Source organism: Crotalus tigris, unplaced genomic scaffold (genome assembly GCF_016545835.1).
Source record: "Crotalus tigris isolate CLP2741 ecotype Arizona unplaced genomic scaffold, ASM1654583v1 scf7180000019692.1526454, whole genome shotgun sequence".
Lineage (NCBI taxonomy): Eukaryota > Metazoa > Chordata > Lepidosauria > Squamata > Viperidae > Crotalus > Crotalus tigris.
In genome coordinates this window covers 89969-101581 of record NW_024097664.1, presented here as the reverse complement: position 1 = coordinate 101581, position 11613 = coordinate 89969, and the positions used below count along the sequence as shown (strand labels likewise).

At 50.6% G+C, this 11613-nt stretch overlaps 1 protein-coding gene across 2 annotated transcripts; it reads right to left on the bottom strand.

Moving 5' to 3' along the window:
- Nucleotides 1-1386: 1386 nt before the first annotated feature.
- Nucleotides 1387-9742, bottom strand: PDCL (phosducin like). Of its 2 annotated transcripts, none has more exons than XM_039364231.1 (4): nt 9621-9742; nt 6966-7142; nt 5590-5771; nt 1387-3066 (listed from the first exon to the last, which is right to left on the bottom strand). In XM_039364231.1, the coding sequence occupies exons 1-4, from the start codon at nt 9679-9681 to the stop codon at nt 2533-2535; spliced, it is 954 nt and encodes a 317-aa protein (XP_039220165.1). In that variant the 5' UTR covers nt 9682-9742; the 3' UTR covers nt 1387-2532. The 2 variants fall into 2 exon arrangements, with proteins under 2 accessions (XP_039220165.1, XP_039220166.1); XM_039364232.1 differs by lacking the exon at nt 9621-9742 and adding an exon at nt 9371-9528.
- Nucleotides 9743-11613: the final 1871 nt, after the last annotated feature.

The window sequence follows — 11613 nt, the reverse complement described above, 5'->3', positions numbered from 1 at the left end:
CCCAGAGGAAGCGCCAGGCAGATGGATTCTTGCAAAGAAGAGCCTCTCCTTCCTGGCATTGTAGAGGCAATAAATCATCGATAAACACGCAGAGTTGTCGGGAAAACGGGCCTTTCAGCAAAATAACTAAAATTCGGCTCTTGAATTGCTCGGAAACGGCTCCTCTAGTCTAAAAAAAAGGCAAATGACCAGCGGTCTGCAAGGAGTATAAATCCTTCCATTCCCCACCAGTCAGAGCTGAAGCTTCTGGGAGGAGAAGCGAAAGGTTTTCAAAGAAAACACAAGGAAGTCCTGAAAAAACAGCTTTGAAACTTTGACCGGGATGATTAAGACTCTCCATAGCCACTTGTCTGAAGTGGTATAAGGCAGGGGTAGGCAGCCTTGGCTCTTTTATGACTGGTGGACTTCAACTCCCAGAATTCCTGAGCCAACCATGCTGAGGGGAAAGGGAGAGGTTTCCAAGTTGAGCCAGGCTGGCTCAGGAATTCTGGGAGTTGAAATCCACGCGTCATAAAAAAGCCAAGGCTGCCCACCCCTGGTCTAGGAGGCTCACCGCTTAGAACAGGAGGACTTAGGACAGGGGTAGGCAACCTTGGCTCTTTTATAACTTGTGGACTTCAACTCCCAGAATTCCTGAGCCAGCCATGCTGAGGGGAAAGGAAGAGGTTTCCAAGCTGAGCCAGGCTGGCTCAGGAATTCTGGGAGTTGACCCCTGATCTAGATCATGATTTGATGAGTTTAGATCAGGGCTAGGCAACCTTGACTCTTTTATGACTCGTGGACTTCAACTCCCAGAATTCCTGAGCCAGCCACGCTGAGGGGAAAGGGAGGTTTCCTAGTTGAGCCATGCTGGCTCAGGAATTCTGGAAGTCCACAAGTCATGAAAGAGCCAAGGTTGTCTACCCCTGGTCTAGGGTCTCCTGCCTGAGCAGGGGGTTGGACTAGATGACCTCCAAGGTCCCTTCCAACTCTGTTATTTAGCTAGACAAAGTCTATCTGGGTTGACTTATGCCAATCTCTGCCCTACCGGATATATCAATCACCCCACCCTCCACCTCCCCACTGAACAGGCTTACACCTGGGGCATTTGGTGCCCAAGAGACTTTTCCTGTTATGATAAGCCAAAGATAAACTAGTAGCAACATCCAAACATCCTTCTAAAACGTGCCAGGAATGTAGTCTTGAGTCACCTTGAGCGCCCTCCGGCTTCACATCTGCCTCTCGACTGACGCAAGAGGAAAAACTTTTTTTGGGGTGGGGCACTTCTTCCCCTCTTTTCTTCATTGCCTCAAAGCTTTGATGACCCCCCCCCTCCCAAACACACACCTTGCCCAGGATGGCCTTTTCCCACTTCGATTTGGTCAAGCGACTACGCCGTTAGAAAGGTTCGGGTTTTAATCTTTTATTGCATGAAGAAAACGTTTTAAGTTCTTGCAAGGCGTGAAGAAAGCGTCAACAGTCAATCTGCACATGAGGGGAGGGGGGGGGGGGAAGGAGAGGGTGAGACCCCTCCCCAGGACAGCCATATTCGGAGAGGTGAAGACCGACAGTTCCAAAAAAAAAAACCTCTTCGTGGGACGGAAAAGGTAACCAGGCTGGGAGCGGCCACCACCCAAAGCAATTCCAGAGACCTCCACGTCCTGTCCATCACTGTCAAGTCAAGCAAAAGATGAGATGCCCCCCCCCCTCTGCAAGGAAAGCTCTGGGGCTGACCCACGGCCCACAGGCCAAGGCTTTGGGTGGTGACAGTGATGGGACTAAAAAAAAACAGAAGACCTATTTCTGAAACTACGCAGGGCCCAGGTGCAGGGCAGGCTTCAGAGGCGCCACCAAAAAGGGGCATGGGACCACTCGCCACGGCGAACTCGCTGCGGGACAACCCATCGTAGGACAATTTAACCCGTCTATTTCATTATTTGAAATCAATAAAAATGATTTGAACTTTGGCCATTCACGTTTCCTCCCGCTTCATCTTCAGCGAGTTGTCCGTGGTGAGTTTTGGCCACGGCAAATTGTCCTAGACCAGGGGTGGGCAACCTTGGCTCTTTTATGACGCGTGGACTTCAACTCCCAGAATTCCTGAGCCAGCCATGGCTCAGCTTGGAAACCTCTCCCTTTCCCCTCAGCATGGCTGGCTCAGGAATTGTGGGAGTTGGTCCACAAGTCATAAAAGAGCCAAGGTTGCCCACTCCTGATCTAAACTCATCAAATCATGATCTAGATCAGGGGTGGGGAACCTTGGCTCTTTTAGGACTCGTGGACTTCAACTCCCAGAATTCCTGAGCCAGCCTGGCTCAGCTTGGAAATCTCTCCCTTTCCCCTCAGCGTGACTGGCTCGGGAATTCTGGGAGTTGAAGTCCACCAGTCATAAAAGAGCCAAGGTTGCCTCCCCCTGTCCTAGACCCCCCACCAAAGAAGCAGCCAGATGGGTTTTTTTGGGGGGGGGGGCTCCGAGGTGACCAACTACCCATTACAAACTAGCCAGGGGCCCCAGAGGGAGGGGGACCAAGGGCCCCAGCGCTCTGGCGTCCCTCAGTCTATCTCCAAGTCGCTGTCTTCGCCGTAGCAGGCGGCAGCGCTGCAAATGGAGGTGTAGAGCACCACGTCCTTCTCCGGCAGCAGACTGAACTCTTGCAGGAAGGCTTCCAAGTCCGCGGCGAAGAAGTCTTCGCCCAGCTGGTCGGTGATGCGGACGAAGTTGCCGATCAGCTCCCCGCCCTTGTAGACCAGCAGGGCCGGCAAGGCGTTGCCGGTGAAGCGGGAGCTGGTGCCGATCAGGGAGCTGCGCACCCGGCAGAACTTCACCGTGGGGTACTCGGCGGCCAGGCAGAGCATGCAGCCGTCCAGGGCTTCGGACCCGGGGAGGTGATCCTCGTAGATGTGGATCATCACCAGCGTCTTCTTGTTGCCTCTGTCCACCGTGTCTAGGAAGGCCTCCCCGCTCTGGATCTCAAAGACCTGCTTGAACTGCTGGCCGGGGTGCAGCTGCTGGCGCATTTCCTCCATGCGCTGCTTGCGGTATTGCTGCAGGAACTCCTCGTCGTCTGCTTCCTGGTGCAGCGCCAGCTGGGGGGAGGGGAAGAAAGAGGCCACAGCTTTTAATGGCGGGAGGAGGGAAGGGGGGGGGAGATCGTGGTGCCTGGATGCCTGCACAGTTGTTGCCTGGGGGGGGGATGGGGGCATGAAGGCTAACAAGAGAAGGGACCCTGCAAAGAATCAGGAAGCATAACCGAATAACGGACTTGGAAGGACCTTGGAGGTCTTCTAGTCCAGCCCCTGAGCTCCTGCAGGAAATACTTTCATACAGAACAGGGGTTCTCCACCTGTGGGTCGGGACCCCCTTTGGGGTCGAACGACCATTTCACGGGGGTCGCCAAACAAAGCAGTCCGCCACTTTCCCCCCCCTTTTCCTTAGCTGTGCTCCTCCCTTTTATTCTATTGGCCTTTGAAAGCCAATTAGAATAGACTCTCTTGAATAGAGTCTAATTCTATTGGCTTTCAAAAGCCAATAGGAATGGTCCAGGCTGTCTCTGCCCTGCTGAGCCCGCCAAAAGTCCCAGTCTGCAAACGGGGCTGCACCCGTTGAGTAGTCCTCAACTTACGACCGGTTGAGTAGTCCTCGACTTACGACTGGTTGGGGTCACGGCATTAAAAAAGGTTGAGAACCACTGATAAAGAAGAACAGAATGACAGAGCTGGAAGGGACCTTTGGAGGTCTTCTAGTTCAATCCCCAGCTCATGCAGGAGACCCCATATCCTTCCAGACAAATGAATGTCCAGTCTCTTCTTAAAACCTTCCAGTGATGGAGCATTCACCGCTTCGGAAGAGAAGCATTTCCACTCATTCATTTTTCTCACTGTCCTAAAACTCCTCCTTAGTTCCAGGTTGCTTCTCTGCTGGATTAGTTTCCATCCTTTGCTTCTTGTCCTGCCTTCTGGTGCTTCATAGAATAGCTTGACCTCTTCCTCTTCTCTGGGGCAGCCACTCAAGTACTGGAGCGCTGTTATCGTACCACCCCTATTTTTTCTCTCTGTTAGGTTAGACATATCCAAGTTCCTGCATCTCTTTCTTTGCCTTCGGTTGCCTCCGTGAAAGTTTGGCCCCAATTCCTGAAAGCCAAGACTGGGTGTTTTGTGAAATTCATCACAGAATCCTAGTGCGCCCCTTTTCTATTCTCACCAAGCCAACCTTTGTCAGGTGTCCCCTGGATCACGGTCTGGCCGAGAATCAGCTCAGCCACCCTCAAAAAGGGAGGATTTCAAACCTATGGAGAGTTTTTAGAGATACGTCGGCTCGGTTGGATTGTTGAACCCATAATTAAAAGGGTGAGATGCAGGTGAGGGCAAGTGTGGGCTGTCGACTGGGATTTTAATATTGTAAGCCACCCAGAGTTACTGGGTGACAAGGTGGGTGGCTAATAAAGTTTACAAATAAATAAATACAGGTAGAATAGAATAGAATAGAATAGAATAGAATAGAATAAATATGGAATGAAATAATAGAATAGACTAGAATAGAATAGAATAAATATGGAATGAAATAATAGAATAGAATAGAATAGAATAGAATAGAATAGAGTAGAGTAGAGTAGAGTAGAGTAGAGTAGAATAGAATATGGAATGAAATAATAGAATATAATAGAACAGAATAGAATAAAATAGAATGGAATGGAATAGAATAGAATAGACTAGAATAGAATGTAGAATGTGGAATACAGAATGTAAAATGTGGAATACAGAATGTAGAATATAGAACAGAACAGAAAGAACAGAAAATGGAATGGAATGGAATATAGAATAGAGTAGAATAGAATAGAATAGAACAGAATATGGAATGAAATAATAATAGAATAGAATAGAATAGAATTAGAGTAGAGTAGAATAGAATATGGAATGGAATATAGAATATAGAATAGAACAAAACAGAAAAAACAGAATAGAAAAAGAATGGAATGGAGAATAGAATAGAATAGAATACAATAGAGCTAGAAGGGACCTTAGAGATCTTCTAGTCCAGCTCCCTGCTCAAGCAGGAGAACCTATATACCATCTCAGACAGGTGATTGTCCAGTCTCTTTTTAAAAACCCTCCAGGGATGGAGCGCCCACGATTTCTAAGGCAATCCTCAACTTACAACAGTTCATTTAGTGACTGTTCACAGTTACAACAGCACTGAAAAAAGTGATTTATCACCGTTTTTCATTCCCCCCCCCTTCCTATCACTATAGCTCTGGTGATCAAAATTCAGAGGCTTGGCCACCGACTCATATTGATGACGGTCGCAGTGTCCCCGGCTTACGTGATTCCCTTTTGCGACCTTCTGACCAGCCAACAAAAGGGGGAAAGAGGCCGGATTCACTTCACAAACCGTGTTGTTCATTTAACAACCGCAGCGATCCACTTACCAACGGGGGTGCGAGAAGTTGGAAAATGGAGCAAGACTCCCTTAAGAAACGTCTCGCTTAAGGACAGAAATTTGGAGCGCCATTGTGGTCTACCTGTAATAAATACATTCCCCACCCACCCACCCCTGGCGGAAACACGGCCAACGTTGGGAAATCCGTCCGAGGGGAACGGAGAGAGTTCTACCTTGTCGTTCAGCTTCTCCTGCAGCTCCTTCTGCTTCTGCTTGTCCTTCTCTTCATCCAGGTGTGACTGGCAGGTCATGGAGAGCTTCTTGATCAGTCTCTCCATCTCCCGGCATTGTTCCTCCCGCTGCTCCGTCTCCAGCTGTTTGAACCTCCTCCAGTCATTGATCACCCCTTTAGGGCCTGAGGGGGGAAAAAAGTAAATAGCAAATAATAAAAAAGCTGGAAGGGACCTTGGAGATCTTCTAGTCCAACCCCCTGCTCAGGCAGGAAACCCTACACCATTTCGGACAGATGGCTGTCCAGTCTCTTCTTAAAAACTTCCAGGGTTGGAGCATTCGCCGCTTCTGGAGGCAGGTAGTTCCACTGGTTAATTGTTCTAACTATCAGGAAGTTTCTCCTTAGTTCTAGGTTGCTTCTCTCCTTGGTTAGTTTCCATCTGTTGCTTCTTGTCCTGCCTTCAGGCGCTTTGGAGAACAGCTTGACTCCTTCTTCTTTGGGGCAGCCCCTGAGATAATGGAAGACTGCTATCATGTCCCCCCTCGTCCTTCTCTTCCTTAGGCTTACTCCATCAAGATCAAAAGTGCCACGCAACTACAGTGAGGTTTTGAAGAGGGGAGGGCGGAGGACTGGAAATTGTGCGTGGGTTCAAATCTTTTTGTGACCGTTTAAAAAAAAAATTGGAACTGTTTAGCTAGTGGGATAAATGATATTTATTGACTCACTTTTATTTTTTACGATTACGATTATTTTTTTGTGATTGTTAACTTTTTGGTATTATTTTAAATTACAGTTATTTAACATTTGGACCCGGATGGCAGTCTGCTTGCTAAAGCGATGAATTACTGTTGGGGGGTAACCCCACTATTGTTATCTTTCCCTACCCTTATCCCAACCTCACTCCCCAACCCCATCCAACACCCTTACCGATCTTATCCCTTCCCCTCCCTTAGAAAATCTAATAAAATATTTTTTTTTTAAAAAAAAATGGGTCTAAGAGGGGACACTGGAGACAGAAAAGGCTGGAAAACGGAGAGGCCATAAGAAGAAAAAAACAAACAAAAACAAAATGGCCGTCTAGCAAGGATCGAAATGAAACCCCGAAAAGACTGAAATATTTACAGGCAATCCTCGACTTACAACAGTGCATTTAGTGACCGTTGAAAGTTACAACGGCACTGGAAAAAAACCGGACTTGTCCCCCTTTTCACACTTAATGACCGTCGCAGAGTCCCCAGGGGTCACGTGACCAAAATTCAGAGCTTGGAAACTGGCATGTGCTAATGACGTCGTACGTCGAGGACTACCTGTAACAGACTCCTGCAGACGTGAACTGGATGGAGACAGACAGGAGGGCTCAAAGGAGGGAGGAAGTACCTGTGTTTATGGCGCTGCCATCGGCGCTCAGGGCCACCTCTTCCGGCATAGCCACATCGTGACCTGGGGGGGACTCCTCGTTGTCGTCCTTCTCGCTGTCCTCCTCGTCGCTGCTGCTGTAGTAGTACTGGAGTTTCTCCCCCAGCAGCTTGTCGTCCAGGGTGGTCATCGTGGGGGCTGCGAAGGAAACAGGCAATGTCACAGGGAAGCCGATGCGTTGTGTGGGAACAAAACCTCTGTCGTTGGTGCCGGAATCAGAATCCGGTTAGAGCTGAGAGGGACCGTGGAGGTCTTCTAGTCCAGCCCCCTGCTCAAGCAGGAGATCCTTAGACCATTTCAGACAAGCGACTCTCCATGGAGTCTCTTCTTAAAAACCTCCCGTGCCGCATCGTCACTGGGAGATAAAATAAGTCAACAACAGGGGAAAAACAACCCCAGAGCGCAGAACAGCTGAGTCCCCACAGCTCGGAAACCTTTCCCCCCAGCCAGAATTCTACCTACCCACAACCCCAAATTATATCTAATTCTGCCGCGGGATTCTCAACCTCAACCCCAATCCAGCCAGTGGATTAATACCCGATTCACACACTCTCCGGCTTAACGGATTCACTATTTTACTTCCCCCACCCCCTAAAAAAAGCGATCAAATATAGAGATGGGTATCAAGGCGACAGCAGCAAAAGGGCATTAGCGCCCATCCTTAATCCTCTCTTTATGCTCTCAGCGGCTTCCGGATTTGCCAGCAGGAATTTTTAAAAGCCATCTGGCAGCTCAGTTGTTAAAAGAAAAAAGGGGGAAAAAAAAGATATTTCTTTGGGGGCACAAATTGTGGGCCTGGAAGCAAAGCTTTTCTATGGTGCGGCTGATGGATTTTGTGTGTGTGTGTGTGTGTGTGTGTGTGTGTGTCTGGCTCAACTCTGGTTTAGGGGGCTTTTAGGAGCAGCCTGAAGCCCATCCCAGGAATTCTGCGGGATATTGGGATTAAGAGGCTGGGCAAATCCAGATGCTGAACTGAAGCTCCTTTTTTTTAAAAAAAGAAAAGACTGGATAGCCACATCTCTGAAATGATGAGCAGGGGGTTAGACTAGAAGACCTCCAAGGTCCCTTTCAGGTCTGATTAATTGGATGGATTGATCACTCTCCTTTGGGGAAGGTTAACTGGTTGCTTTCCCAATGGGTCCCTTTTCTGAATCTGCATTAACCTCCTTCCCATCTGCAGGCCAGCCCTCCCCTTTCCAGCACCGTCCCTGCAGGGCAGACCAGCTTCCCAGCTCTGTGGGGTAGGCAGTCCCTTGCCCAGCCCCTCCTTTACAACCTCCCCTTTCCTAGCCCCCTCCTGTGGGGCAGGCCAGCCCCTTTCTTTTCAACACTGTCCCTATGGGGCAGACCAGCCCCCTTTCCCCAAATCTATAGGGTAGACCCCTCCCCTTTCCCAGCCCCCTCCCTACTGGTCAGTAAGCCCCCCCGCCCTATTCACATCCCTTTACTCTAGGGCAGACCAGCCTTCTGTTTCCAGCCCTATGGGTTAAGCACCCCCTTTTCCCACGCCTCTTTCCCAGCCCCCTCCTTTCCAACACTCTCCCTATAGGGAAGGCCATCCCTTCCTTTCCCAGCTCCAGGCCAAACCCACAAATACCCTCCCTGCAGAGGGCAGCCCCTTCCCAAGCCCCCTCTTTTTCTACACCTTCCTGTGGGGAAGACCAACGCCCCCTCCCCAGCCCCCTCCCCCCCAACACCTTCCCTGCAGGGCAGACCAGCCCCCTTTTTCCCCCAACACCCTCCCTGCAGGGCAGACCAGCCCCCCTTCCCAACCCCTTTCCCCTCCAACACCCTCCCTGTGGGGAAGACCAGCTCCTCTCCCAGTCCCCCTTTTCCCCCAACACCCTCCCTGCAGGGCAGACTAGCCCCCTTCCCAGCCCCTTCCCCCCCCCAACACCCTCCCTGCAGGGCAGACCAGCCCCCCCAACACCCTCCCTGCACGGCAGACCAGCTCCCTTCCCCCCCAACACCTTCCCTGCAGGGCAGACCAGCCCCTCTCCCAGTCACCTTTTTCCCCCAACACCCTCCCTGCGGGACAGACCAGCCCCCCTTCCCAGCCCCTTCCCCCCAACACCCTCCCTGCAGGGCAGACCAGCCCCCCCCTTCCCAGCCCCTTTCCCCCCCAACACCCTCCCTGCAGGGCAGACCAGCCCCCCTTCCCAGCCCCTTCCCCCCCAACACCCTCCCTGCAGGGCAGACCAGCCCCCCCTCCCAGTCCTATAGGATAGCCCCCCCCCTTTTGCCAGCCCCCTCCCTGAGGATCAGCCCACCCACCGTTTTCCTTTCGGGCCGCCCAGCCCTCCCTCCCCACCCGCCCCCCGCGGGGCAGGCCGGCCCCTTTTCCAGCCCCCTCCCCAATTCCTCACCCTCCGAGGGGCGGCTTCTCTCGCGCTCTCTCTCCCCCCCCTCCAAGCGACTCAAAGGAAGAAGCGCAAAGGAGGCTGGGAAAAAGGGGCGGGGCAGAAAGGAAGGAAGGAAGAAAGAAAGGAGAGGCCGGCCAGGCGATAGAGGTAGAGAAGAGAGAGAGCTCGCTCGCGGCGCGGCACCACTTCCGGTTCCTTTTGGACCAACCCTCTTCCTCCCCCCCCCACCCCAAAAGAAAAACCAACCACTTACGTGGGCTGATCCATGTGCTGTGTCCATACACTTCCGTCTTCTTTTCTGCCCCCGCTGCCATTCAAAGCGTACCTAGCTCCATTCGCACGCACACGGGTTTCACTCTGCGCCGTTGCAGCCGCTCCTAAGGACGAAAGGCGCGTGAACATCCCCGTTCGCTTCGCTTCTTCTTAGTTCCTCAGAGATGCGAGTATTGGGGGGGGGGGAAGAAAGTCTCCGGCCGGCTGTTGCACAACTAGCAGCCCTCCATTTGGCTGGCTGGCGTGCCCCTTTCCACTCTTTTGCCCCGCACGGTCGCTTGACAACCGGAAGTGCTCCTGTCGCTCGGTGGAGGAAGGAAGGCAAGTTAAACACCGCTCGGCCCCCTGCCGGCGGGAAAGGGGAAATCCATCAATAAATAGCTGGTTGCTATGGTGATTCAGGCCTAGTCGTTCAGCCTTCCGCCTGCTTGCGAGGAGTAAAAAAAAAAATAACAAACTCCCCAGCACCAAGCTGGATTGTTTTATTTCATGCCTGGTCGTTGTTATACACGGGAAAACAATTGAGGTTGAGCCCCAAAGCCACGGAAATATATTGCAACTGTGACAGTGATTCTCAACCTGTGGGTCGGGACCCCATTTGGGGTCCAACGACCATTTCACGGGGGTCGCCAAACAACGCAGTCCGCCATTTTTCCCCCCTTTTCCTTAGCTGTGCTCCTCCCTTTTATTCTATTGGCTTTTGAAAGCCAATAGAATAGACTCTCTTGAATAGAGTCTAATTCTATTGGCTTTCAAAAGCCAATAGGAATTGTCCAGGCTGTCTCTGCCCTGCTGAGCCCGCCAAAAGTCCTATTCTGCAAACGGTGCTGCACCAGTTGAGTAGTCCTCGACTTATGACCGGTTGAGTAGTCCTCGACTTACGACCGGTTGGGGGGTCGCGGCATTAAAAAAGTTGAGAACCACTGAACTGTGAGATAGCAACCAACTTCTCTGGCAATGTGCAGCTTTCCTGTATTGCTAAACTACAACTCCCAGCAGCACCCGCTGCGTGCAAAGCATTCCAGAGGGGGCAGCACAACCACATCTGGAGGGCTGTTGAGTCTCCTTTTGCTAAGAGGAGGAGGAGGATGGTCATCCAGGGATCAGAAGCATGGGAAGCAACCTTCAAGCATCCCAAGAGGATTATAAGAATTGGGGGGGGAGGCAGAATTGGCCTCTGGGAATCCAGCTGTTGCACCGGGGGGGGGGAGGGGCTGGGGTGCCAAGAATGGAAGATGATCTTTGGGCGTATCTGCCTTGTCATTGGTGGCAAGCTAGAACATGTTGGCCAAGATGGAATGGATCCAGTTCTTGCCTAGCATGCAACAAATGGGGACCAACTTAAAAATTCAAGGGGATTTTACAAAATACTGGACTCAAACTCTACCAATTGTCTCTTATTCTCCGCTCAGCAGGTCAACAAACTCAATTTATTATTATTTTTTGCAACCATACACATTGCCTATCCATTGGTTCCTGAACTGTTCCTTCCATCAAAACCACCACAGGTTTATCGTACCATCCCATGTGGAGCTTTGAGATTCTTGATCTTTGGGAATCAGAAAAAAAATTGGGCTGATATACATTTTCTTACTTGTGTTTAGGCCCCCCTCCTCTCGATTTCTTTTGCCCTTTTTTTCAGTAGAGCAAAGCACCACATCAGGCAACATCTGGATTGATAACTGTAGCAAGCTGTAAATGAAAAATGGTTTGTTGAATTCAATGGCTAGATTCATCCCACATATTTAGTACAAGGTTGTTGGGCAAGAGAGTGATTAACACAAAACCATCTATGAATTCTGGTCAGCAACTTAACTGCCTTTACCCATGTTCCTAAACCTCTGGAGGGCCACGTAAAAACACATCTGCTTAACATTTCCCCGGCCCCATATTTAAAAATACATATTTTCCTGCCCCAACACAATAAGAAAAGAACAAAACAAGCTTAAGCAGATACGTCTTTTTTTATTTTA

Excerpts from the sequence above, each read along its gene's own strand:
- PDCL (XM_039364231.1), bottom strand. The coding sequence starts at position 9,681 with ATGGCAGCGGGGGCAGAAAAGAAGACGGAAGTGTATGGACACAGCACA. Across the intron at positions 7,143-9,620 it reads CAGCACATGGATCAGCCCAC|CCCCCACGATGACCACCCTG; the intron begins GTAAGTGGTTGG and ends TTTCCTTCGCAG. Across the intron at positions 3,067-5,589 it reads AGGAGAAGCTGAACGACAAG|CTGGCGCTGCACCAGGAAGC; the intron begins GTAGAACTCTCT and ends CCCTCCCCCCAG.